The sequence below is a fragment of the Pelodiscus sinensis genome, chromosome 7 (assembly GCF_052426305.1).
Source record: "Pelodiscus sinensis isolate ZL-2025 chromosome 7, ASM5242630v1, whole genome shotgun sequence".
Classification (NCBI taxonomy): Eukaryota; Metazoa; Chordata; order Testudines; family Trionychidae; genus Pelodiscus; species Pelodiscus sinensis.
In genome coordinates this window covers 76,646,804-76,674,646 of record NC_143058.1, presented here as the reverse complement: position 1 = coordinate 76,674,646, position 27,843 = coordinate 76,646,804, and the positions used below count along the sequence as shown (strand labels likewise).

General features: G+C 44.9%; 1 protein-coding gene across 6 annotated transcripts in view; it reads right to left on the bottom strand.

Annotated features, from left to right (window-relative positions):
* Positions 1-948: 948 nt before the first annotated feature.
* Positions 949-27,843, bottom strand: part of NRP2 (neuropilin 2) — a 131,212-nt gene continuing 104,317 nt past the window's right edge. For 2 of the 6 annotated variants that reach the window (XM_075934328.2, XM_075934329.2), the window contains exons 16-17: positions 6,377-6,445; positions 949-4,425 (exon numbers count right to left, since the gene is read on the bottom strand). In XM_075934328.2, coding sequence (XP_075790443.2) covers positions 4,121-4,425; positions 6,377-6,445 — 374 coding nt within the window. In that variant the 3' untranslated portion in view covers positions 949-4,120. Of the gene's footprint in view, positions 4,426-6,376; positions 6,446-19,227; positions 21,811-27,843 lie in introns of those variants that run through there. The other 4 variants (XM_075934330.2, XM_075934331.2, XM_075934332.2 and 1 more) reach the window with 2 other exon arrangements.

The following is a 27,843-nucleotide window of genomic DNA, read 5'->3' as shown; positions in this document are numbered from 1 at the left end:
GGCTCAGTTGTAGTGTGCAGCTGTTAGGTGCTGCTAGTGTAATGAAGCAATCGCCGCTTCTCTCCTTTTTTAAAAAAAGCCTTAGGAATAGAAACTCTCTCTAAGAATCTAAACTACAACTGAACTTGTCTAAATAAACCATATACAAGGAAATAAGTCTTGAATTAGGTGAAGGGGAGACTGCTGATCTGCAACCAGAGACGCATGTGCAGTAGCCTGCTCAGAACACACACCAGCTCTGCAGATGTGCGGTCAGCCAAGGGGACTGCTGTCACAAATCTCCGGCGCTGAAGCACGTAAGGTGGCGCACCTATGGGGACACTCCTCAAAGAAGAACCCCCACCTTGCTTTAAAGTACTATACGAGGAAGCTGCCTCCCACGTTTGGTGGCCCTAGCTCTGACTGTTTAGGAGTAGTTCTTGCACGAGCAGCGTCCCGGACAAACAGACAGATGGATGCACATTTCTAAAACACAGAGGCAGATAGCAGTGCAGTGTGTCTTCTAATGGGGGCTATTTTGACCATGTGTGCTGCCTTGCTGTGATCGATTGCGGCTGAACTCACTTAAACCAGAGCAATTGGTCTGTTGTCCCATATCTGCCATAGGGAAATATGGTCACCCTACCTAGGAACCCTCCCAAGCTTCACGCCTCAGGCCATCTCTCTGCCCTGATGGAGATCTTGGTCTTACTGCTACCCAAACCGTACTACAGCGAGCAATAGCCTTGCCCTTTGGACACTCCCAAAGCATGCGATTTCCATCTGGGATTACATCACCCATCAGCCCTGCCTCAAAACTGCATTTGCCTGGGCTCCTTTGCCTGGATAGGCCAAGCCACCTTCCCGGGTGCCTGCAACTTCCCCATGGAAAGGCCCCAGCAAACTCCCCCCCCCCCCCCCCGCTTTATTTTAAAAATTTTTTGTAACAAAACAAACTGGAACAGCCTCTCTACTGTCATGTTTATTAAATAGGCATTTTAAAGGGTTTTCATACAAATCATATAAACACAGCTTGATTTTTCTTTTTACACTAAAGAATCACAGTAAAAGAGCTGAAGTCCTTATGTCCTGGCTCAGCCAGGGAATAGTCGACTACCTTGCACTGCAACCCTTGGAAAAGTTCAGCTTCTGCGTACAGTTTCTTAAGGTGTAATTCCCATGCTCACCTCCCTGCAAAATGAAATCAGCAACATGACAACATGCCTGTAAGTAATGATTACCTGACACTGGGAGGGTGTGGCGGTAACATACACCAGCAAAGGCATTATTAACACTGCTCTAGTTGCGTATTCGGGAAAGGCCATTGCGCAGATACTTGGCCTTTGCAGATGGAGATGCATTGAATTGTCTGCACCAATTTTATTCTCCCTCTTAAAGATACAGGGAAACACCGTTATCTGTATTAGAACAGTATAGCACCCAGGAGCAGTCAGCGAGGTATCACCTATGCAGCATGACTGGCCTGTTTCTGCTTAGCAAGTGTGCACACTCAGGGCCCTGTACCAACCAACATGGAATAAACATGCAGGACTCTTACAGTGTGTTCTTATCCATTATGCACAGCTTGGCTAGATCCCTCCCAAATTAGTGCCAGGATCAGCAGTACTCTCATGTCCCAGACCAGAGCTACAGTAACACTATTCAGTCCCACATAATCATTAACATACATGATACATACAGAGAATTCACATGCGTGCGTAACCACACATCAAGCTGACTCTATGTATATACGAACTCTCCCCTTCTAGCTGCCTACTCGACACTGTAACATTACGGTTACTATATATTAATGACTATTGTTCCCATAGGTTGACTTTTATAGGCAGGTGACTATGGTCATTTTCCATTCACCCTTCCCCTTTTGTGTGATTAGAAGCGGGATAAAGTTGATGATGAGTAGCAGCAATCTGTCTTTGAAATGGTCTGATACATTTTACGGGGGAGGAGGGATTGTAGAGAAATGGGTAGATTGAGAATGATGAAGTGAAGATGACCAATTTTTCAAAATAAAAACAGGGCTGGTTTTGTGCCGGTGTTTTTGTTAGGAACATGACAGTCACATACCAGACAAGAATGTACTTTTCAAAATGTGTATGTCTGTGTCATGACTGTCAACAATGGCCTGTGCTTATTTTTCAGGAGGATTTTTCGAATAACTCTAAGTGAGCGTTTCATGGACCTCTCAACAAGAGCCATTAACATGCATGCTGAGCTAAAGAGCCCTCGAATCATGCCCACATGCATTCTACCTCTTTTCACTCTAAATGCTGCTCATCATACTGAGTACTTGTTCTGTTAGCTGGCTTGCTCCTAGTACACAGAGCAAATGCCACTTCATGTCGCACTATGCCCAGAAAACTTTGAGATTGTAAAAACAAACAAAAACAAGCCCACCCCCACACCCAGCCAAAAAACCTCCCCCCAAATATTTTTATATCTGAAATGAAAAGATATTTGAGCCAGCTCAGGTATCTCACAAGAAGATCCTGGAAGTCATATGAAAATAACAGGATCTATGGGCACTTTAAGGATAAAATTGCTGGCAAGGTGCCTGCTTCCATATGGATAACCCATGTGCAGGAATATGGAAACATTATTATAGATAACCAAGCTGTATTAAAACTGAAATCACGTCACTGCTGTGAAACCACAGATTTTAAACCTTGTTTTTTGTTACATTATGGTCCTCACACACCTCTTCTGTAGTACACGCACACCCACAAAATATAACCAGACCATTTGCAAGAACAAGACACTTGAATTAGGCTCTACCCAGTAGAGCTCCAGTGAAGTATATATTACAAAGAGGAAGACGAGGGGAAGGATGAATGCCTTGCTTGTAGTTTGATACATCACTGATCTCTAGACATAGAAACAATATGTTTTTCTAAGGCACTTGATTAAAACAAAACACCACATAATTTTGTTGGGGGTATTGGCAACAGGTCAGACGCAAAACAGCTTTGCTCTGAAGGGATGAGAAGGTGCCTGCATTTTGGCCTAAACTCTTACTTGATATCCAAACTGGAGTCTTGCAGCTCATGCCTGACACCATGGAAAGCAGAGGAAGTTACTGTAACCCAAAGCAGAAAGACTGGGTACCGCCTTAGTAGAGCACTCAATTAATTCACAGGATGGTGGCTGATGCTAGTTAATTTTTCTGTCTTACTCTGAGTGGCAATCACATTATCAAAATATTTAAATATATATCAGACCATTCTCTCTCTCTCTCAAAAAAAAAAGCCTTCTCCAGAATCTTGGGAACCTTATAATTGTGTGTCTTTTGTTTCCTACAGTTTTATCCTTTTTATTTCTTTTTTTTATATATATTTTATAAAAGAGCCCTTATGAGGAAGGCCACTGCTGTTTCAATCCAAGATCTGGATTTAATAAATGGCTCTTATTCATAAATCACTTTAAGGCTCTTCAGCGTCTCTCTGAGGGGTGCTTCTCATGTAAAGTTTCCTTTCTACTTTGCTTCTTACTCTCTTAAAAAAGTACACCTTTTTCCATTGACCCTACAACTGGTGTAATTCTTTCTACCCCCTACCCCACCTGAATATGGAAAGTTAAAGGCAACAACATGCTTTCATTTTAGGCATAGAAACTGCAGCTTGCCGGATTGATATAACATACACCAAGAACAAATCCCTTAACTCCAAAGAATATCTGAATGGGCATAGAAGCAGGATGGGCTTTTGGGTGAGTGTCATTTCTAAAGACAGAATGGCTGAGGAATTTTCAGCCACATATTTGAGAAAGGAAGTGGGAAATAATGATCAACATCTTATTCCTCACATCCAAAATGTAAACCAACATTTCCTGGGCCATGTCTCAATCATTCACAAAAAGGGGGCGGGGAGGGGCGGGGACATACGAGCTCCTTTCCTTGTTCCAGCACAGTTTTCATCATTAAAATCATTGTTTAGATACCACAGTCCTTGCCGATTGTAATCTGCTCACTGGAGTTTACAGCTCTGGTTTACGACAAGGGCCTCATGCCCCTTCTGCATTCCAGATTGGTTTGAGATTATGGCATTCCATTCCCATAGAAAAAAAGTAATCTTCACCAGCTAGCCGCGCTGGAATGAAACGTCACGTGGGATTCTGCTGCAATCAGTCATGGCTCGGAGCAGCACTTCTGGTGGTTCATTTTGACCTTGTGCTTGATGCCATCATACAGCTCAAAGTTGTAGTTCTCCAGTGTGGTGGAGCTTCGAGAAGACAGACCAGTGTAGGAGCAGGTACAGTAGAGCAACAACCCAGCACAAATGGCCCCTAGGAGAACGCCAAGGGAACTCATCGCTATGATGGTGACTAGGATTGGATCCAAAGTGTAGAGCCAGCTCTTGTCTTTGCCCAGCCTTGGGGTTACTGGAGAGTTAGTGGCAAACAGGGTGTTGTTGTTGTCCAGACTGAAATAACCTGCAATATAATGGACATTTATTAGGCAGACACCATCCTTCACCTTACACTTATTTGTAAATAATAATGTTTGTGATGGTCAAAGTAAGAGTCAGTTAATCAGCTGGCATAAATCAGCAGAGCTTTAATTAAGCCAGTGGAGCGCTATCAAATTACACCATCCGAGACGCTGACCTTTCAGTGCAGCTGCAGTAAGAAATTTGGTTCTGTGGGAATCTCCTGTAAGGAGTCCATCTCTGTGACCTGTCAGAGCTCCCATACCTAATTTGTGTCATTTACACGTCAAGCTGCAATGTGAGTGAGCTCCATGAATGCTTAGAATCATGGAACTATAGAGCTGGAAGAGACCTCCGAAGGCTGAAGGTTCATTTCTGTTTGCCCCACCACAAATACAGTTTGTTGATGTTTCAGTGCGGATGAATAGTAAAAGAAAATCATGTTTTCTAGAAACTTAGATGCAAAGTTGAATGGCACATAGGCAGCAATAGGGCAGCAAATATTTAGTAATAGGTGCCTGCTTTTAGAGAACCACTTTTTTACCATGCCACATTTTAAGCCCATGCAAAATATTCAGAGAAAGGGTTAGGCAGCATCAATGCAAACTTTCCTGTACTAAATACCTCTGTCTTGACTGAAAGGATTCTTCATCTATAGAAAGCACTTCTTCTGACAAGGCCTTATCCTACTCTACTAGTGTCCATAGGAGCTTTGCTATATATGTCAATGGGCACACAATGAGGCCTGTATTACGGCTGGGTTTCACTGAAGGACAGAGTGTTACTTGTAACTACTTCTGCAGTATGCTTTTGTCAGTAACTGAGACAATGATCATATTTACAGAGCACGTGTTCAGAACCCTGTACGTACATACATTAATACTCACAACATCCCTGGGGAGGCAGGAGGATATAATTATCACCCCAAGACCACCCAATGAGGACTTCCCCACTTGAAACCCTGTGCTCAGGTGAACTTTAGTCATAGATGCCACAAAGAGAGGTGAGCCAGATTCTCAAGTGCCGAGAGCTGGCTTCAGTGGAGCTACACTGATTTTCCAGTTGAAGATCTGGCTTATTATTTTAATAATCTTTCATACATTATAAACTCTGGACAACAGGAGAAGGTGGGCTGGTTTGGGGGCGGGGAGGACATGGCCAAATCTCATCCCAAATCCTGAAATGAATCCCTAAGAATTTTTGACAGTTTGTAAAGCTTTATTTATATATTTTAAAGCTGTCCTCTTCCTTGCTGAAATCCACCTACAGGCTTTCAGCAATTTTTCCAGTGTCTCCTAAATTGGCCCAGATGCTGTGTTAATTGCAGTTGTTTGTGAGTGTGCAGAACTTTTCATCTGCAGACTTCAAAGTACTTTACCAAGGAGAGAAAAGTATTATTATCCCCACTTTGGAGAGAGGGAAGCCAAAACATGGAGAGACTGATGGCTGGCCTGTAGTCATGCACACAAAGAGCAGGTAGCAAAGTTGGATCAGAGCTCAGCTCTCCAGATGGCCATTCTTGTGTTGTGACCACTAGCCAACCCAGCTTCCTCAACTTTTGTAAACCATCTGCACCTCTCCTACCTCAGAGCAGAGGTAATACAGTCTCAAAGTCAAACTGTGATCTCGGGGGAGAGTTTGGAGCATGTAAGATTTTAATAGCCCAGCCATTCAGAGACCACCTAAGAGACAGTGCTACACTTGGGAACCTCCCCTCCCAATGATGCTAAAATCATAGTGGACCGTTTTGGGATTGGTGAAAGGTGTTTTCTGGAGGGCTGTTAGGATCAGGACGAGGGAGCGGAGCTGAATAGGATTCAAATACTCCTATACTTGAGAAAAGTTCCAATGCGCAGTCAAAACTGTGGATTGTACCTTTCTCTAGTAATAATTGTAGACCATGATAATACAACATAAGCGTCCCCTAAATAGTCTGAATGGCATTTTATACTCACTGTCTTCATTGTCATCGCCAATGTCTTGCTCAGGCATTGCAAAGCCATCCTCTAACCTTGGAAAGCCCACTAGAATGACAAAACATGTTTTGGGACCATTGAAAACATCCACTTTATGAGACCTGTCAAGTCTGAACTATAGCAAAGCTTTCCATAGCAATCGCCAAAGTCAATGAATAGTACCGAGCGTGCAAGAGAACTGGTGCTTCATGGTACATCTCATCACATTTCTTTTCCACTAAATGATCAGCTTAAAAAAAAAACAGAGGAAAAGGAAAGCAAGCGGATAATCTGAGTACCATTGAAATATTGTCACTAGTGTCTTCATAATGGCCATAACTCATTATTAACATGGTCATGGGTATTATCCTTATAACTTTCAATAGTATCTTAGTGCCCATCATTAGTTGCCATTAATGCTAGATCCATTTAACACTCTCTATTTTATCATCCCACACATATCTTAGTGGACGCAAAACCCAATGACCCACTTTCCCTTTGGTTTCAAATAAATTCACAGTAATTTAAGGAAGTCATGTATCATCATTACAAGTTTTAATGTAAAAGCAGGTTGAGACTGAGCAAGACAGGGAGATTTGTAACTGGCTGTCCATAGTCAGACATTTATGTTAACATCTCCCTGATCCAAATGCCTTTTAGTGGTGACATTTCTTTTTATTGCTCAGCATAGAGCAAGCCCTGTTAACCAAATGTGTGTGCCTTAGTCAGAGTAGAGCTCACTTACTTTTCAGTGTAATCTTTCCAGAATTGGTTCTTTCCAGGATAAATGCTTCTGTATTTACACATTTTTCAAAACTATTATTTTTTGGGTGCCCAGGTGGAAACAAAGAACATCAGGCGTGTCAAGCACCTGCCATCTGAAAATCAGGCTCCTAAAGAGCACCTCAAGTGGCACATTCCAAAAAGAGTCATCTTTGAAAACAGATCCACTGTTGTCTAGCTTCCACAATTTGCAAAAGAAGCAAGAGATTGAAGCAAGAGATGAATACAGTTTTTAAAAAATGACAGGGCCAAAGAAGTGTAATATGCCTAAACAGTACCATCGTAGCCCTGGTCTACACCAGGGAGTTATTTCAAAATAACAAGTGGCACATCCACACTACCAAGCCTATTATTTCAAAATAAGGGGCTGGTTATTTTGAAATAATAACTCCTGCTTTCCAAGAGGAATAATGCTTATTTCAAAATAGTTATTTCGAAATAGCAATAGTGCTGCTATTTTGAAATAACTACTCCCAGAGTCATTCAAAGTAATTACTCCTCAGTGCTTCTTGGGGCTCTAAGTCATCCACATTAAAGGAGCCTGCCTTGGACTAATTTCAAGGCTTCCCTGTAGTGTGGACACGCTGTTTTGAAATAGGTATTTCAGGAGTTATTATTTTGAAATAAGTTATTTCGAAATAATTTCTGAGTTTAGACATGCCCTCACTGTTCAAAGATCCTTTACAAAAATTCCAGATGACTGATTCAACCTAAATTAATGAGTAAGTCATGAGAAGCTTTATGGGCGAATGCTACACAGGTGCCTCTGTTCAGAAATGTGTACAGTACTCTACTGTTTTCAACAACTCCAGCTTACTACTACAGGCAGTCCCCGAGTTACGTGGATCCGACTTATGTCGGATCCGCAGTTACGAACAGGGCCCGTCTCCCTGGTCTCCAGCAGACCAGGGAGAGGAAGCAAAGCGGCGGAGACGCATCTGGGCTGTCTGCTGCCCGTGTGTTCCGCCGCTTTGCTCCCGTCCCCCTGGTCTGCAGACCAGGGAGAGGGGGAGCAAAGCAGAGCAAAGCCGCGGAGCCCGAGGGCAGCAGGATAGCCACGGCGCGTCTGGGCTGTCCCGCTGCCCCCGTGCTCCGCGACTTTGCTCCGGACGCCTGTGGTACAGCAGCTGGGGCGCTGCCGGTTGGTCCCGTAGGGCCGCTCTGGGCGCTACTGGACCAACCCGGCAGCACCCCAGCTGCTCTGCCCCAGGCGTCCTGATTCAGCCGCTGCTGGTCAGTTTCAGCAGCGGCTGAATCAGGACGCCTGGGGCAGAGCAGCTTGGGTGCTGCTGGGTTGGTCCAGTAGCGCCAAGGAGTGGCGGCGCTACTGGAGCAACCCAGCAGCACCCCAGCTGCTCTGCCCCAGGCGTCCCCAAGTCAGCCGCGGCTGAAACTGACCAGTGGCTGACTACAGGAAGCCCCTGCCCTGGGCTTCCTGGAATCAGCCGCTGATCAGTTTCAGCAGCAGCTGACTTGGGGACGCTTGGGGTTCTTAAGTTGAATCTGTATGTAAGTCAGAACTGGCGTCCAGATTCAGCCGCTGTTGAAACTGATCAGTTTCAGCAGCGGCTGAATCTGGACGCCAGTTCCGACTTACATACAGATTCAACTTAAGAACAAACCTACAGTCCCTATCTTGTACGTAACCCGGGGACTGCCTGTATTCATTTAGTGAGCTAGAGCAATTTATAGCACAGAACAACGAAGCTTGACAAGAAGGAGAAAAAGACATACACACATCCATTGAGTGGTTTGAACTGTTAGCTCACCAACACTTATCAAGAGGGAAAAAATGTCAGTGCCTTAGCAAAGAAAATCAATAGGCTATCCATCACTGCCCTCTATGTACCCGAGAAGTCTTGGTGTCTATCAGCAGCACTGTCCCCCAAGAGATCCTCTGTGTCCCAAACTGAACCTTTGGGTTCCCACCACCCCCGTGAAGCCCCACCATCATTCTGGCTGAGGAGAGAGTGGGTGTAATTCTCCTTCCAAACACATCAATGTTTTTGGCTAAATGAGTAAGTGTTGAGATACCTCAACTTTGGGGAGCCCAAGGGGAGAGACTTAAAGAGGCCAGAATTACTGAGCACTGACCCTATGTAAATCAGGCTCTTTTAAAAGGCAATATGAGTAAATGTAGCTCATCTCTGGCCTTTAATCCAGGATTAAGAAGGACGAGGCTTGGCTTCCTTCAAGAGCCTGGTCTGCCAAATTCACTGCTGGTATAATTAGTTTGTTCCACTGCTCTCATGGGTCCCAGCCTCTTGAGGAGAAAGGAGTCCAGAACTGAGAATTTGACCCCCTCCTGCCTGGAGAGGCCATAGAATGAAGAGGGCCACTTCCAGACGGTCACATGCTCTGTTTGAATCAGGCCTAAAGGGAGGGCAAGAGACCTGGATGGAGTAGGAGTAGCCACATCCCCCAGTCTTTGGGCCTGATCCCAGAACCCACTAAAGTGAATGGAAGATTTTAATCGACTGTGATTTGGATCAGGAACCTTATTAGTAGGAAACAACAACAGAGACAATTTGAAAAGCCAGTGAATTTGAGATTTAACTTTTATAGCATAAGAATGTAGCATGGAATGATTCAGCTATCTACAGGGCTCTCTGCCCAGACTTCGAGCTAAGCCCAGAATAAAACCCCAGGTCTTAATCATCCTGCAATTTTGAAGGAGCTCTGATCTAATGGTTTGCAGCTGGAGCAGGTTTGATCTCTACATACTCAGGCTAGGATGAATTTAGCTATTTGAGGGGAAAAAACCCAAAGACTCCTGTGGCACCTTAGACACTAAGGGTATGTCTACACTACCACCCTAGTTCGAACTCGTTTCACGAGGAGTAACGGTAGTTCAGAATAGGAAGCCTATTCCGAACTACCTAGTCCGTGCCGCGTGTAGCCGCGCGGCACGGAGTCTGCACTAGCGGACATTTAAAAATGGCGGCGCCCAGCGAGATGCAAATGAAGCCCGGGAAATTCAAATCCCGGGCTTCATTTGCAACTCCGGTTGCCTACATTACCACCCTAGTTCGAACTAGGGTGATAGTGTAGACATACCCTAACAGATTTATTAGGGCATAAGCTTTTGTGGGTAAAACCCACTTCATCAGATGATCACGCAGCATTCCTTCAGCTCCCAAGGAAAGACTGGAGATGGATAGCAGCATCCTTAACACTAGTGTCAATGCTATTGTTTTCCCACATAGCCATTATCACATTCCCTTCACCCTCATTAGTCTAGTTGAACTACTAGTTAAAAATGTTTCTTTTAATTTTCAATTGAAGATGGGAATATGAATGCAAAAGGGACAGTTTGTGTCCCTTATAATGATCAACGCTGAAGCTACAGACCCAATTAATTAAGCTGATGCCCTATCACTAGCTTTTCAAAAGAAATGCAGCATGTTCACCTGACTTGTGAGCATTTCCAAGACTTGCCCCACCCAGATGGAAACATTTTAGGATTTGCACAACTGCCCGAGGGCCTCTTGCAAGTATTTGCAATTGTTCATTTACAACAATCACTCAGAAAGTGCATCAAGCTAATCATCAATCAAGAGAGGAAAGGTCAAATTCTGCTATCAGTTTCACCCATGCAGTGACTGTGAAAACATGGATCACATGAGCAGAAGTGAAGCTTGAATTTGGCCCACCGGAGAGGGATTCTCTGGGCCCCACTGAGGCAGCTGTGGAGGTTCCTGCCTCGGAATATTCCCAAGGCTATTCATTTTGTCCGAAAATGCATTAGAAACTCAACTCTGTTTTAGTTTCTTCTCAGTTAGTTTTGGTGAGCAGGAAGGAACTAAATGCATATCAGATAATCAACACTTCTGAAAGAATATATCAATTCTCCAAGCCTTAAAGCACTGGGGAGAACTTGAATAAAGAGAACATTTATGCGAAAAGCTATTTACTGTGTTAGCCTTTTTTCTGTATTCCCTTTGCCAGTATTACTGACATGGGCTTTTAAGAGCCTTCTCCCAAACAATCCATTTCCTCTTTCAGCTCAGTCCTGTAGCAAAGCCAGGGGCCGCTCTCACATGCATTCTATTGCCATTGACTTGTTTGTGATGTCATGCAACTGCTCTAGTGTGCTGTGTTGATAGTTACAACAACCCCTCACTCTTCCTTTTCCCATCCCAAGTAATTAGCAAAGCCACCCTTGAACCCTGTGGACCTGAGGCACTCAATGTCATAAGAACATAAGAACATGTCCAGTTCCTAATAGCTATGTGCTCCCTTTGCAGAAAACAGCACCACATTTGGCTTAACCCCTTTGCTGACAAGTCTCAGCACAGACGTGAAGACCAGAGGCTACGTCTACCCTGCAGGCTTCTTGCGCAAGAAACTTTTAGCGGAAGAGATCTTCTGCAAAAACTTCTTGTGCAAGTGCGCATCCACACTGCAAAAGTGCATCAGAAAAGCGATGTGCTTTTGCACAAAAGAGAATCCAGACTGCATGGACACTCTTACAAGAAAGCTCTGATTGTCATTAATAGAATGGCCACCAGGGCACCGGTGCTTCTTTTGATAGGCTGGTTTTGCATTAAAAAAAGCCCTGCTGCCCGTCCACACACCTTTTTGCATAATAACTCTTGCGCAAAAAGGAGTTATTCCTCGTAGAAAGAGGAATACCGATACCACAAAACCCCCTCTGTTCTGTCAATTCCTGAAAATTTTCTTGCACAAAAATGCGCTTGAGGTGTGGATGCTCTAGGGTTGCCAGGTGTCCGGTTTTGAACTGGACAGTCCAGTATTTGAGCTTTCTGTTCGGGAAACGAACTGAGAAAATATAAACGTAAAATATAAAATATAAATGTCCGTTATTTTGTAAATAAGATGTAATGTAGATTGTGATGTAATGTCAAGTGTGTCCGGTATTTTTGTTGAAACCATCTGGCAACCCTAGGACGCTCTGCGCAAAAACGCTGCAGTGTAAACGTAGCCTGAGTGGGCCATTAAACCTGACTCCTTGGATGTAGTCCCTGTAAGCCGGGTTGAAGGCATATCTTTGGGCAGCCACGCCCATGAGGTGCATAAACAGGATTTATCACCTCTCCTGTGCATAAAGGAAGGGCTTTCATTCTTAAAGCACTATCAATCTGCTATCTTTCACATATACTAAATTTACTTGAAATTTTAAATGAAAAAATCATTAAGGAAAGGTATGCAAGAAAGTTAAGTGAACTCTATTTAAGTATGATGCATTTGAAAGCTTTGCCTGGTTTGAAAGGCCCTTTTTAGGAAAATGTGGTAAATTATGGCTATGAACCTCCAGCTATTCAAGCTGAAAAGCAGTAAAGATGAAGCCAGCGTAAGTGATGGCTTTCGAAATGGCCGGATGCCGAGCAGAGACGGTTATCTATTGTATCTGAGATCACCGCCAGCAAGCTAAAAGGCTAATTTAAGAATCCTGAAAAAGGAAGATGAGGAGGTTTTAATCAATGTAGTTTAACCATCTTCAATAGAATGAACATGCCAGCTCAAGACCTGGGGACAGTAGGACAGAGGTTGGTATTTTTAGAGACATTAGGAGGTTTAATGTAGGTTGCTTTAAAAAAATGACTGAACATAATGATCCCAGGGGATGTGACATGGGAGGTAATGTGCTGACCCTTTTTGTTGCTTTAGCTCAGAATGAGTTTATGTTGCAAGTGAAAACAGCATCGAGGTGTCAGTGTAGTCTGGCATATCATAATCTTTAGAATCTGTCAACTGCCTTTAATAATTACATAAATGACTTCCCAATAGCCTTTAATAGTTACACACCAAAACACAGAACTCAAGTTATTTCCTAGGTATTCTTCACAGTTACTAAGGAGCCTAGCGGCCTACTGGACAGAGCTCTGGCCTGGGATTATTCCCAGCTCTGCTACTATCCTAACAGGTGCGTAAATCCCTTCCTTCCCTGTAACTGGGGATAATGATACTGACTTCCTTTGCAAAGCATTTTGAAGTCTACAGATGCTCAGTGCTATGTATGAGCTAGAGCTTAGTAGTGGTGGTACTGATTAAGGCCCTGCTTCAGCAAAGCAGCCCAAGTCAGCAAAGCGGAAAGCTAAATACATCCTTATGTGCTTTGCTGACTAGTGCTGAGGCAGAGTGTATGCTTAAGTATTTGCTTGACTCAGGATTGCCGTGAAGCAGGCTAACATAGCAGGCTTTTAAAGGTCATCACTGCAAGCATGCTTCTGCCTGTCATTTCCATTCACCCATATGCTCAGTTCCATTGTATCTAAGCATTGCAACACTTTTGGTACTCTGCCATGGAAGTCACAGATCACTGTAATCGCTATGCTTCGTTACACATAGGTGACGTCTAGACTGCAAGCCTCTTTCGAAAAAGAGCATCTAGACTACAACCAGTACTTTCGAAAAAGCAAGCCGCTTTTTCCAGCAGGTAGTCTGGGTGCTCTGCTGTGAAAAAGCACAGTTTGCATTACATAGTGCCTTTCTTCGAAAGAGCACTTTCGGAAAAAATGTGTTCTTCCTCGTAAAATGAGGTTTTCCACTGTCGAAAAAACTGCTGCATTCTTTCGATTTACTTTAGAAAGAAAGCGGCAGCAGTCTAGACACAGGCGAAGTTTTTTCGAAAAAACCCTGTAGTCTAGAGTAGACACACCCATAGGTTGCAATACTAGGACTAGGCACACGAGCCCATGTATAATATTGGGGGAAGGGGTTCCATATACAGAATTAGAGCAGCGTGCCAATATTTGCAGGGCATATAAAAATGTTGTAGCAGAAATGAGAACATCTCTGTTCACAAAGAATAAGGATTCACCTTTAATGTTATTTTAACTTAAGTATTAGCCTTTTACTTCCTTTAATTGTTTATTTCTAGCTTTTTTTTTTATAGCAGCATAACTCAAATATATGTCATTTTGTTCTGACACTGTGAAGCAGCCTGTATGGACCCAGCTTGACATTGTTTCAATTTGCTTCCTCACTGTTGCAGTGTCTCTATAGATGCAATCACTTGATTGTTGTGCGATCCCAAAGCAAGAATGGAAAAACACTTTACAAACACACAAACACACACACCCCCGTATGAAGTGTTGCTAGCTCATATGCTGAAATAGCCTCACCATTTCCAAACAATTTTCTCTCCCAGAACACTAAACACACTTAATTTACATACACAGACTAAATTCCTGCCAAATTTTAAATGAAAGCCATGTTTTGGATAGAGTTTAACATAAAAGTAAAAAAAAAAACCCCAAACAAACAAACCCCACTATCAACTTGACAGTCCTGCTGGGTATTGCAACTACTGTCACTCTGCATTTAAACCATCTCCGGGAAGCCCTGGTTTGGCCTCAGGGGTGTGTGGGGTGCATGACTGTGTATGTCACTGTGGACACATCACTACAGCAGCGGGAGGAGTGCTTCCCAGCTTGGCTAGATGGGGACACACTAGTCCCGCTCCAGTCAGAATGTTAAAATAGCCATGTAACAGTGACAGCACAGGGGTGGCTGTGGCTTGGGTAGCGAGCCCACCAAGGTACTTCAGTGGCTAACACATGCCACATCCTGTGCGGCTGCAGCTACACTGCTGCTGTACACGCCGCTCCAGCTAACATGCAACCACCCTGGGAATTACACCTGCTAGTTGCTGTGTGGCTGTAGCAACAGGGACAGTCTAACATGCTGGGTGTGGGCTCCTTTCTGAATATGTCCGAACCTTAGGAAAACAAAATAAAAGTGATTTGGAAAAAAGGGTGCAAGGATAATTAGGAGGGGATGAGAGCATGGGGGAAGTATGGTCATACCTCACTTTCTTCAGAAAGCTTCCTCCCATAATGTCTCAAGCTGCTTCCATTGAACTCAATGACAAGAGTCCCAATCATTTCAATGGTACAGGATCAGGCCTCGAGACAGGGGTTGGTCATACATTTCCTCTACTACACCGGCACAGAAAACAATGCAAACCAAGTGGATGTGAGAAGTCCAATGACCATGTCAGCCAGTGTTGCCTTTAGTAGGTGCGTGGCACACTAAGAGCTTGTCTTCACTATGTGATGGAGCGACACTGTAGCCAGTTGATTTCTCACATCTGCTTACATGCACTGAATGGATCTCTGAGAGCTCTCCCATTGACTCCAGAACTCTACCAGGACACAGCAAGTAGCCAGAGTCAATGGGCTGACCTTACCACATAGAAGACACCGCGGTAAGTACGTTGACAACCTACTGAAGTTGTGTAGATTAGATCAACTGGAGTTAGGGGGTTGGAGAGGATCAGTGTACATAAGGCCTAACCCTCCTCCCCATCCCAATCATTCAAGTCTTAAGCCGTTATTGATAAAATCCCCTAAGGCTTCTGATTTTTGCATATCACCAGAGAACGTTGTATTATTTGCTGCTACAGCAAAGTGAGATGCTTTGCCTCATGCATATACACGAGTGCCTCGTATGACCAGCTGCTATGGGCCTCATATTACAGGACTGCTACTGAAGCTGAGAACTTGGGAGGGTTGTTTCCCTCCTACGGCCAGGTCTACATTAGAGAACTAGTTTGGCTTAACTATGCAGGTTGGACTTTGAAAAACTCCTGAGCAGCATAGCTCTGTTGACCAATGTCCCTGTATAGGGGGTGCTAGGTTGGTGGAAGCATTCATCCAGTGACCTAGACACCCTTTTTAAGGGAGGTGGCGCAGGTAGTGTCTACACTGAAGCACTATTGCAGTGTTTTAAGTGTAGGCAAAGCGCTCTGTCATGGACACAAGCCCAAGTCTTCCTTCAATCATGCACTGGCTGATTGTATTTCTTTATCCGGCCGTATGCTCATGGTGCAGCTCTAGGGCTATGTCTAGACTGCAGGCTTTTTGCGCAGGAAGAGATCTTCCGCCAAAAATGTCTTGCGCAAAAGTACGTCCATACTGCAAAAGTGCATTGAAAAAGCGATGTGCTTTTGCGAGTGTGTCCAGACTGCCTGGATGCTCTCTCACAAGTAAGCAGTGACTGCTATGGACAGCATGGCCACCGAGGGAGCACCTGTGCTTTTCCCTCTTCCTGCGCAAAAAAACCTCTCTTCCCCATCCACATATGTCTTTTTGCACAAGAGCTCTTGCGCAAAAAGGTGTTCTTCCTTGTAGAATGAGGGTTACTGATTGTGCAAAAACACCTTTGATCTTTTGATTTACTTGTGCAAAAATGTGCTTGAGGTGTGGACGTTCCGTGAGTTTTTGTGAAAAAAACGGCCGTTTTTCCACAAAAACTCTGTAGTGCAGACATAGCTGGGATAGAGCCACAAAAGTGTGACTATAGTGACACAGATATTCAAAAATCACTCTGGCTACATCTACCCTACAGGCTTCTTGCGCAAGAAGCCTTTTGCACTAGTTTTTGCACAAAAACGTCTTGCACAAGAGCACGTCCACACCTCAAAGCACATTGCAAAAGCGATGTGCTTTTGCACAAGAGAGAGTGTCCACACTGCTGGATGCTCCTGCGCAAGAAAGTTGCCATCAGAGCACCTGTGCTTTTTTCCATAGGGGTTTCTTGCACAAGAAACCCCTCTGGAGCATCCACACTAGCCTTCTTGCGCAATAGCTGTAGCACTAAAAGCAGTTATGCCTCAGAAAAGGAGGTTTACCTATGGCAGAAATAAGCCCTCTGTTCTGCCGTTTAACTGCCCATTTAAGTGCACAAGAGCTTATTCGAAGTGTGGATGCTCCCCAGGTTTTTGCGCAAAAACCTTGTAGTGTAGACGTAGCCTCTGTGTATATATCTGCTGAGGCTGGTTCTGGGATGTCTCCCTATTGCATCATAGACATGAGCTGCATATTGGAATTCTGATCCTTCACTGTTCAGCCGGCCCTTCCCAGGAGGTAATCAGGTATTTTTTGTCAAGGCCCACATTTCTCAGTCAAGGTCCAGACCCCAGAGAAAATAATTAAAAAACCCTCCAACAATAATGAAAAGTAAATAAAAAGTTTGCAGGGTTTGGTTAAAAGAATCTCAATTTGGTCCATGGTCTACTTGAGCACCCTTGCTCTACCCATTTGACAGAGCTTTTTAGGGATGAAGAGAGCTCTGACTAGAATTGCAAGTGCCCTTTGTTTTTTGCACAAATGTGCTAATTTTGGCTGTTTGTGTGTGATGCTCTTCCCATCCAGTCTGTATTTGTTCCTGGTTGAATCTTGGGCCACTTGTGTGTGAAGCATATAAGGTATAACTAACCCCAAACTACCCTTCCCTTTGTATGTTTTTGCTCCTATGTTTGTTTTGCATTTTTTCTAGGATGGCTGCTGAAGTGAGCACAATGCAAATTCCTAGTGTTTGAGGGCCAGTGATCTACAGAACCAAGTCAATAACAAGAAAAGGTCTACAGCAGTGGTTATATCTGTACAGCCATAGCAAGAGGGCACAACCTGAACTTTTATTTTGGCCTAAAATCCACATAAAGCTAGGAAGTGCCACTGCAAAGCTATGCATGTCAGACGAAAGCAGAATGTCAAAGGAAAATAAATATATACATAAATGTGCTCTGTAGGAAAAAAAAAAAGAGAACTGACTTCAAAACATAGTTTAACTCCAAGGCTTACCTGCTGGCTCTTACAGCGTAAGAAGCACAGGCCCACTTAAAAGGCCAGGGAAAGAAGACATGCTATACCAGAGATGTTTATATTAATCCTGGGGCTTGGTACAGTGCAGCCGGGAGCCTGCTTCCCAAGGTGGGGAGGCAGACACGCGTTAGCTCAGCTCTACCATGGTCTTGCTGCTGTATTTTAGCGGCTAGCCTGAGCAGAGCTAGAGCATCTGTGTCTACCTGAGCTGGGACTTCCACCTTCCAGCTGTAGCACAGACATACCTAAAGCCGCTGCTCTGCTGAGCATCTCTTCCGATGTACTCGGGCCACTCTCCCGAGCCATCCGCCACGTACTCTGGCTGCTCTGCTTCTTTTAGCGAGCGAGCTTGAGGAGAGCTCCCTCTGCGTGAGATGTGGATCCTCCGCAGTGGCCAGAATGCCAATTTGCATAGCCCCACCCTCCTGGGGCTCTAATAAGCTGTACTGAAGTCAATGGCACTGTGTTGACTGACACTAGCTAAGGATCTGGCCCTCACTTCCTAGTTTAGCTTTGGTTTGAAACCGTTACATGATGGATTCCTTTAACTGCAAAACTGTACACCTGCTAATCAGAGCGCTCGCCACACTGGCCTTCCACCTTCAGGCTGCTTTTGAACATAAATATGCAAGGGAGCCAAGGTCCATGGATGGTGTAAAGTGGCACAATTCAATTGGAGTCAAAGGAGTGGAACCAACTAACACCAGCAAGCGTCTGGCCCATGCTGCCCGGACCATGTCATTTTAATTGTCAACCCTGTGTTAGTCCTCATGACAAATTCCCAGCAATGGTGAACATCGGATAGAGGAGCAGAAAGGGTTCTAAAAAAAATAGTTGCATTTTTTTTAAATGGTGTATTTCATGCATCTTGTATAGGGATTGAGTGCACAATTTAGCTGAGCTAGCCAGCCTCCCTAGGGCACTATGAAATTATAGGTCCCTGGCTCACCATCCTGAGAAACTCCATATAATCCCATTTAGCAATTTAGCAGTTAAGTAACTTTAGCAAACTCCCCAAACAATCATGTGTTGGCTGAGCTGCCCCAGACTCCTAACTAGGACTGCTACAAAAGAAGAGAGTCTAAAAGCAACCATAAAGGATCTGCTGCTGAGCACAGGGGTCAGGTTTTCAGTCAGTTATAATCTTGGCATTCCTACACTGACTTCATGTACACTAGCTGGGGATCTGGCCATGAGGCTTTGTCACTGACTTGAGTGGATATAGAATCAAGATTTGAGTTGCTGAAGGGAAGAACCCTGACAACTCTTACAGGAACATGTAATGAAACATGTTTGCCTAAATCAAAGTCATTCTCATATACAAAGAAGAAGAAACCCCCCCTCAGATGTTTGTAGAAAAATATCATCCTTTTATTACATTCCACACAATACATTTTTAAAGTTTCAAATTTCCACGAGATATTTCCACACACAGGCAACTGGGCGATGCTGGGGCAATCACAGTTCTAGGAGGGGGGGAATTGGGAGTAAAAATAGTTAAGTGATTTTCTGTTGGTGTCTTTGGTGATTTTTATTTTTAAGTCCAGCCCTCAAATTCTCCTCTCACACACCAGAGCATGCTCCCTAATGTCAGCAGGCTTGCCTTGATGTAGCTGAGAGGAGAATTTTACACAGGGATGTCGTACCGCCTTCCGAAATATTACTGGAGGCTCTTCTACCCTACTGAAAGGGTAGGTTTGATCTGGAAACGTAGCAACACATTTCAATATTTTATATCTGTTATTATCTGTGTTAAGTGGCTCCTGCCAGTGCTACATAATGAAGACGCTCAGTAATAAATGGCTTCCGCTCTGGAAGAAGCCCTCATGGTACTGTACTGAATGCCTCCTAAGAGGCATTCAGTAAGAGGGGATGGCTGCTCCCGAGTGCCTCCTGACTTCAATGGGAGTTGAAGGCACTTAGTCCCCTGGCCCCAGGCTTGCAGTCCCAGATGTGTGTTTACTCTCCACATCGCTCTCTTTCTAGAAGCGTCCCCCAGCACACACGCACTCCATGAGGAGAATCGTTCTTAGAAGTTGGGCACTTTAGGAACAATCTCAGCAGCGCCGTGTGATGTTAGCAGCTAACCGACAACTCTGTAATCGGCAGAGTAAATGGCCACATGGGCTGAAGCACGCTCTGTCTAAGACTGGGGAAGAGAGCCAGAGTAATCCCCGAACGTGAGCCGCTGAGGATTGGCTAAGACTCGAGAAGCCCTGGCCTCTGTCGTGACAGGTGCCACCCTGCGTGCGTGCGTGCGACACGCTTTCCTGGTCTGACAGAAAGAGCAAGGCAGAAATCTGTTTGCAGAACTGTTGTCTTTTTCTCGGGGTGGGGAGGGCAGAAAGGGTGGCTAGAGGTCTTGGGGAGGGGAGGATCTGATCCCTTGTCACAACTGAACATGAGAAAGACTGAACTTTGTTCCATGGAAGCCCATTCTGCCTGCAAATAGATCAGATTTAATGATTCAAACCACCTTTGTGTGTCATCACTTGGTAATTTATGTAAGGCATTTTCACTGCATTACTTCAGACCCAATCAATAGGCAGAGGCTTATCTCGGTTTCCATTATTTCTCCTTAGTTAAAGATGCAGCAATATCTGGGTTTCACCAGGCCTGCCTGCTAGTGCTTTGTTTGCTAGATGTTACTGATGCTCTGAGAAGCAGAACATTAGCAAATGCAAAACTAATTGACATTCTAGAAAGTCAATTAGCCATTTTATGATCCAGCAGCTACAAACTTGGGCAGAGAAAACAGAAGGTAAATTAGACTCATCTTTTGTAAATTTCCAGTCAAATGACAAGGAAGAAGATCCCCCCCTCACTTCTCCCTTCAAAAAGGTAAACATAAAAACCATCAGCATCCGTGGTGAGGTTCCGTAAAAAATAAATAAACCTCAGATTCAAGAAACTACAGTATTTAACATCCATCTTAGATTGGCTTAAATCTACACATTACTCCAAGGCTGGGTTTAAAAGATAAAAACTAAACATTCTTTATGAGCTTTTCAGTTATAAGGCAACTTGAAATAGATTCACTTCGGAATATGGGTGTGTTGGGGGAGTAGTTTCCGCTACCAAACAAGGGCTATATTATCATGCTGGCTGAAGAAATAATTAAGACAGAAAGGTCTAAATTTTGAATGTCTTTGAACCTCTCTGGATTCTTCCCACCATCTAAGAGGGCCAGCATGGCCGGTTCCTTTCATTATTCACCCACTGACATTACGATATGAAATATAAACCCAGCCAAAGCTAGATAAGGCAACAAAAAGCATTTTTCTCTTCCCCAAGTAAACAAATCAGTATATTTATCACAAATGGTATCCCAGGACTTCCACAGGGGATAACGCATTCCCTGTGTAAGCAGAAGCAATACAAGCAAGTTAAAAAGGGGCCTCTTTTAAATATACATTCAGTCACTCAGCCTCACGCACTCCCATGCACACTTACATACATAGATTGAGAGAGACGCACGTGCACACGCATCCACACCCCAATTTCTAGGCTTGCCATTCCATTTCCTTGCAGGTGGCCTACTGGGAGAACCAGTCTTTGAAAATAATAAAGAGGAGCATTCCCTTTCAACATGACATGGACGGTATCTCTCTTCTGGTGATCCAAGATGCAGCATTAGTTAAGAGTTTGTAAAAGAATCAGAAGGTCTAGGAAGGTAAGGGACAGGGACAGAGATGTCTAGAGTTCACACCGACGCTAGGTGAGGAGAAAAGTGCAAAAATCGAGGCAACAGATTTGAAGTCTTAGTTTTGTTTGTTTTGTTCTTGCTCCTGTTCCGCTCTCAGCAGTGCGAGCTGTGGTCTTGCTCTAGTTTTATTGTTAAGGTGGGCTCCACTGCCAACGGAGCCCCGTTGGTAAAATGGGAGGTTTTGTAGGTGATGGCGTGATCACTCTTCTTGACCGCATAGCGGAACCGGTGGTAGTGGAGCACAAGGGCCAGCGTGACGGAGACCAGCACCAGAACAGCACCTCCGGCGGCCATAACGTAATACCAGTAGGCTGGGATGGGCTGCACTGACACCGTGTCCACTGTGGGCTCGCTCCCTGGCAGAAGGGTGGCCCCTGGTGGAGAGACATAGAAGAGTGTTGCTAGGTGGGATGCATGCAGACTAATAAAAAGAAACACACATGCTTTCAAGAGTACAGAGCAGCATTAAGTGAGATTATGTGACCCAGCTCCAGATATGAAACTTCCTCTTTGGGAGAAACACAATTTGGGTGTTTGGTGAGCAGCCACATTAAAGCAGTTTATTAATTAGCCATCCTGGATTTAAATACAAATTCCAGCTTTTTTTTTTAAGGCCTTCCCCAAATCAGCCTTGTCTCTACATACCAGTTGCGTCAGGCAATGACAAAAACATCACAGTTTTAACTGGAGGTAGAGTTTCATAGCAAAGCCATAAGGAAGTTGCAATAGACTGCTGGGAAAGAAATCAGAGGAAGAAATAGTTTTTGTTCTTATGGAAAAGGCAGTGAAAAGATCTCTTACACAGAGTGCCCTAGGCATCTACACGTGGATGTTTATGGCCAGACAGGACCATTACGATCATCTAGCCTGAATTCCTGCATAGCACAGGCCACTCAGCCACTCCTGTATCAAGCCCACAATCTTCTATGTTTTAGCAAGCCAGGAACGCACAATCCACGCTGCTGAAAACTAAACTACTCTCAGCCACTGGTGTCGCTGAATTCAGGCTTGGTAAATGTCTAGGGCGCCCTCTGTTCTTCCGTGTTTAACCCTTTTTGTGCCTGCACCCATCGAACACACAAGGAGCAAGGGAGGTGGGCATCATTTTGAGGCTGAGCTATTTGTTGTAAAGGTCATGTCTGGAGAATACAGCATACGCACGACTACTGTTTTAGTTCCAGCCCATCCTTACATACACACATGCAGCACTCCAACAGACTCAGAAGATGCTAATTCGTATGTTTACGATAAAACCCACATATCTCACTAAAGCAGGACAGCACAAATGCTCCCGCAACTATTATTCAGTTCTCCCAAATGCTGCTTTAGGAGACAAGTGATATCTAACTGGGGATGCACTCTTGGAATTTATTGATTGTCTGGTCCATGGGCGAGAGTCTCTGAGGAAACGTTCCAGACGACTTGTTCTGCTGTTGAACAAAGACATTTTAGTATTTCTCTGGAGGCAGCCTGACTCTCCTCTCATTTTGCTCTCATTTCTGCAAGAGAGGGACTCTTCCCACACAGATGGAGCTGCCAGGAGTGTCTTACAACGGATAGTTTGTGGGCTTCTGTGAATTGGTGTCAACTTATTATTCAGCTCACTGATAATAACTGCTGCTTGGCAACCAACTCTGCCTGTTTTCAGCGCATGCTCAGAAGATTCCAAGGGAAAAATGAAGTAGTGAAGGATGAGTCCTGCTATGCTCACAGCAACGAGGTTTCCCATAACAACCCTCCCCACAGTGTCCGATGAGATGGAGGTGATGATCTATGTGGTAGGTTTGCAGAGCTTTGTTCTACTGCAGCCAGAGCAGGAGGTCAGTTGCTTCTTGGTCACAAAAAGTGACGGGAGTGAAAAACAGGGATCAAAGCTACATCCAGAGCACTTGATAAATATCCACAGGTTACATCCTGCTTCTTCGGAGCAGGAGACTGGAAACCACCCACACATTTGTAATTCTGGACAAGAACGGTCTGTTCCTCCCCGGGTACTTGCACTGTCACAACTCCCCATTAACTGAGCTCCTGTCTCGACAGAGAAGCCATTTACTGGATGCCATTACTGAGCCATTTATTCTCCTTACATCCTCCTGCAGAGGCAGTCCCTCCAGGGCAGCGTAGAGGGACATGGGTAAGGCAGCCTGGAAGAAGCTTGTAGCATCCTGAACTGCACCGATTCTAGGCCTAAGCAAAGATGCCAAGAGTGTCTGACCTAAGTGCAGTGTTGTCTTCAAGTCGTCATTGTCAAGTCCAGGTCGAGTCTCAAGTCACTACAGTTCAAGTCTCAAGTCGAGTCTCGAGTCTCTAAAATCACTTTCAAGTCAAGTCCCAAGTCGAGTCTAAAGTCTTAATTGAAAAAAATGTCAAGTCACTTTTGTACAAGCCATCAACTTCGGCATTTTCGGACAATTTTTTCACCTAGTTGATTTAACAAAATGAGCAAGTCTCAAGTTGAGTCTCAAGTCACAAACAATGAACCCGAGTCGAGTTTCAAGTCAAGTCAGCTAGGTGACTTACGTCGGACTCGAGTTCAAGTCGTGGGACTCGAGTCAACAACTCTGCCTAAGTAACCTTGGGCAAGCCACTCTGTACCCCAGCTCCGCCTCTGACCAATGGGGATTGCAGGAGAAGTACGTCACAGACTGCAACGTGTGCAAGTGCTACGGGAGGAGGGGCCATGAAAGACAAGGAAAGAAAGGCACAACGGGCACATGGTCCATGACCGAGAGCTGCAATAATACACGTACTACACAATAAACTCCCTTTCACTAGTGTTCTATTGCCCACTCCTGAGTCAGTTTCCTGAGGGGCGAAGGGTGCTTACTCTCCCGTACTGCAAGACTCTTGGATGGGGTTGTCCAATCTGCCCCCTCCTTCCCACATACCTGGCTCTAAGGGGCCCTAAAGCACCATTGCCGCCTCACTCAGATACAGCAGCTCCTTGCTTCTTCCCCTAGTTTCTACCATGAGAGAGAGCGGGTTGTCCCTATCAAATATTGGGGGGCCCCTAAAAGTGTCCCCAGATGTTTATTTCCTTAAATAGACCCATACTGGGCTATTCCTGCCATGCAAAAAGTTGGGACACAGATGCTCCACGCACAGTTGCGTGGTAGGCAGCTTACCAAGGGTGAGGGGCAGGGTGGAAGGAGATTAATGGCTACACTGAGCTCAAAGGAAGTGCGCACACGCTCCTATGGAAAAAAATGTCAAGTGAGAATGTTTATTTAACGTTCTTGTGGAAAAATTGCCTTATTTCAAGCTGGCTGGTGCGCTGAGAAGAGAGTTAAACAAAGTGGTCATAAAACAATGCCCTGGTAATAAACTGCTGGTCTCTTTGGGGAGGGTGTAAAAGTACAAACTGTCCTGCAAAATGACAAATGATGCAAATAACTCCACTAGAGCTCCACTTGCCACCCAGGCAGCACAGGAATGGAAGCACACAGATGCTTAAATTACCGCCCTTTGGAGCTACCTGGCACTTCAAGGCTCGGCGTGTCAGCTGGTGTAACCACCAGGCCAGGAGGGAAGTGGGAGAGTGAGACCTATTTGCATCAGCTAAGGATCTGACCTTACATGCCTGCCTTGACATTCCCAAAGGCTGCTTTCCAAAGGCCTGCTGCTTTCCTCTCTTTAAAACCAGGCTCGTGCTTTTTTTAGGTGAAGGACACAGAAGCATGTAAAAGAAATTTGCTTTCCCTCTGCCAAATGCACCCAGGCAGTTGTTTAATTTTGAATGATGGGGGCTTTCTAAGAGCTTTGTGAGGGTGACTAATATACCAGAGAGTCTCTCAGATAACCAGTCACTGTTTCCAAAAGCAAATCCACTTAGCTGAATTGTAACAAATTTACATGTCTAATCACCAGCCTTGCTTGCTCAAAAACACCTACTCTTAATCTGACAGCTAGATGGGGCATGAGAAGGAGCAACACAGCAGCTGCCTCTCAAACACTGAAAGGCTCAATTCTGGGTGCGACAGCCAGTAATATGTACCCTGTGCTTACATAGTACTTTCCATTGAAGAGAACTTTACAAACAACTAACTTCTCACATAGCTACTCTGAGCTACAAGCCCACGTACATGGTGGAATTTACCACCAACTTTGCTCCTTGCCACAGAAATCACGCCTAGAATCAAAATACTCACTCATTCAAAAACACTTTTGTCCCAAGCATAATCTTAAAATGTGACTAGCGTAAATCAAGGCAGCAGTGCCTGCCTGAGTCTACAGAGAGTCTGACACAGCTGCTTCAGAAGCATGACCTGAACCGTGTATCTCAGTCAGGACCCTGTGAACGCTGCAATTCTGTATCGGTGGAATTTGACGTTTACCTAAGAGTTCCCTAAAGATCAGCATTTTTTTGCTGGTGAATTTGCCATTTTATTGCAGCCAAGCACTTGATTTTGAGTGCGTCTCCCCACACTCTTCCTGCTGGAACCTGCCTGCAGCTGTCTCTTGCTCTCCAGATGTTTCCATAAGAAAGAATTTATTGGAATTCATGTTCTGCATTATAGCAGGCAACCAGGCAGCAGCCGGTTGGGAAACCAGAGCTGAAGGCCAGGCACAGAGGAGCCAGAAGTGTAGGCTGGCAAGCCAGGCTGCCTGGAGAACACACAGTACAGCAGCCAGTAGAGCACATTACCCTTGGGAACCAGAGTAATGAGCTGCTAAAGGTAGGCATAAGCTCCCCCCTTTCTGGGCATGCATGAGCGGAAAAGGGGGGTCTGAGCCCAACTGCCTGAAGACCCCTATGGGAGCTAAACCTCTTGGAGACTACAGAGAAAGAACCCAGCCTTGGAGACTATGGTCAGTGAATTTCATGTCAGGGAGCATCTTCAGGAATGGACCTTCAGTGCATGAGTAGGATAGGAGGAGAAAGGAAAAGAAGGGTGACCAGTTAACACCACAGTGTATTTTAGGGGCTGTGGCTGTGGAGTTTGGTCTTCCCATGGGCCCTGACTCCCAGATATGGATTCACTGTCATATGCATTGATTTGAGAAGCACACTGAGCCAGAGAAGTTAATGTCCAGGGCTGTGCATTAGTGCTAGAAGAGTGAATAGAAGCTAAAAGTCCTGACCTGAGCAGCCACAAAACTAGCTTAGCAATTGTTCCCCAAGTAGGGAGTGATCCCGGATGGTACAGGGCCTGTGTAGTCAACTCTATGTCACTCTTCACAGCCCCACTGGTGCAGGTAACATGGCTGGCGGAAGGAGGGGGAGGCGAAGAGTGTGACTGGAGCCAGGCCCATACATAGGGTGTGTGTGCGCAAAGGGTGTGAAAGCACCCCCCTCGGGCTCCCCAAGTAAGCATGCTCTAGCTGGCCAGGGGAAGGCAGGAGCAGCATGCTGCCTGAGCCTCCCTTCCCCATGCTCTGACCAGCCAGCGGATGGCTGAGGCTGATTTCCCCACTGACTTGGGAGATCCCGGGGGGTGCACTCACACCCTTGTGGTCCACATTTACAAAAAAAGCACCCCCCCCCCCCCCAGAAATTCCTGCGTATGGGCCTGAGAGCACTGTAGGACTCCAAAGATACCAACCTCCTTTGAGGATAAGGCCCATTGCAAGTTACAGCAACCCTGGTGTTACTCTAACCTGCTCTAGGAACTGAGCCAGGCCAAGGCCGGCTCAGAACTGGTAGGGAATAAAATGGCTTCAAGTCACCTCTGCTCCACCCCATTCAGGTCAGTGCTGAGCACAGCTCAGGCAGTGGAAGGGTCTAGCCCCAGGGTTCTTGCTTTCCTTACTATATCACATTGGCCCAAGGTAGGCTGAGATGATAGCAGAGGTCTGTTGAGTCAATTTAGCAACTCAACTAGCTAAGAAATCAAATGCATTTGTCTCCAGGCATTAACAGTTCTTCCTTATATGCTGTTGACTGCTAAAAATAGCTGCTAGTCATTCAACACATGCAGAACACTGATGTGACCGGCTCTGTATTTATTGGCTCTTTATTTTCTTGAAGTTTATTTTATATATAGAAAAGTGCTCTGGTAAGATAAAAAATCCTCTTAATTACATCACTTTTCTGGTCTCCCTTCCATTCTCTCACATATCTACACTCTCTCATTTCTTCCATTCATTAGAGCACAAGTTCTTTAAACAAAAACAAACAACTTTTCTGTTTTCATCGAGTTTCTGTGCACTTTATTTTGTGTGTGACCTGGGATGTGTGTCATTACGTATGCCTCATTCAGACCTGGGATCTGGGAGGTCTGGTGAGTGCGTGCAACCTGTGCCCATGTCCACTCTTGTCCTGTCTACACACAGTATCCTTCACAACCTCCTTCCTCTCCAGCCACATAGCAATTTCAGGATATAACATTAAAACCAAAGAGTTAATTAGGTCAGAATAAAAAAAAATAAAGGAAAAGAGGAGGAAATAATATGTCTAGAACACCTAA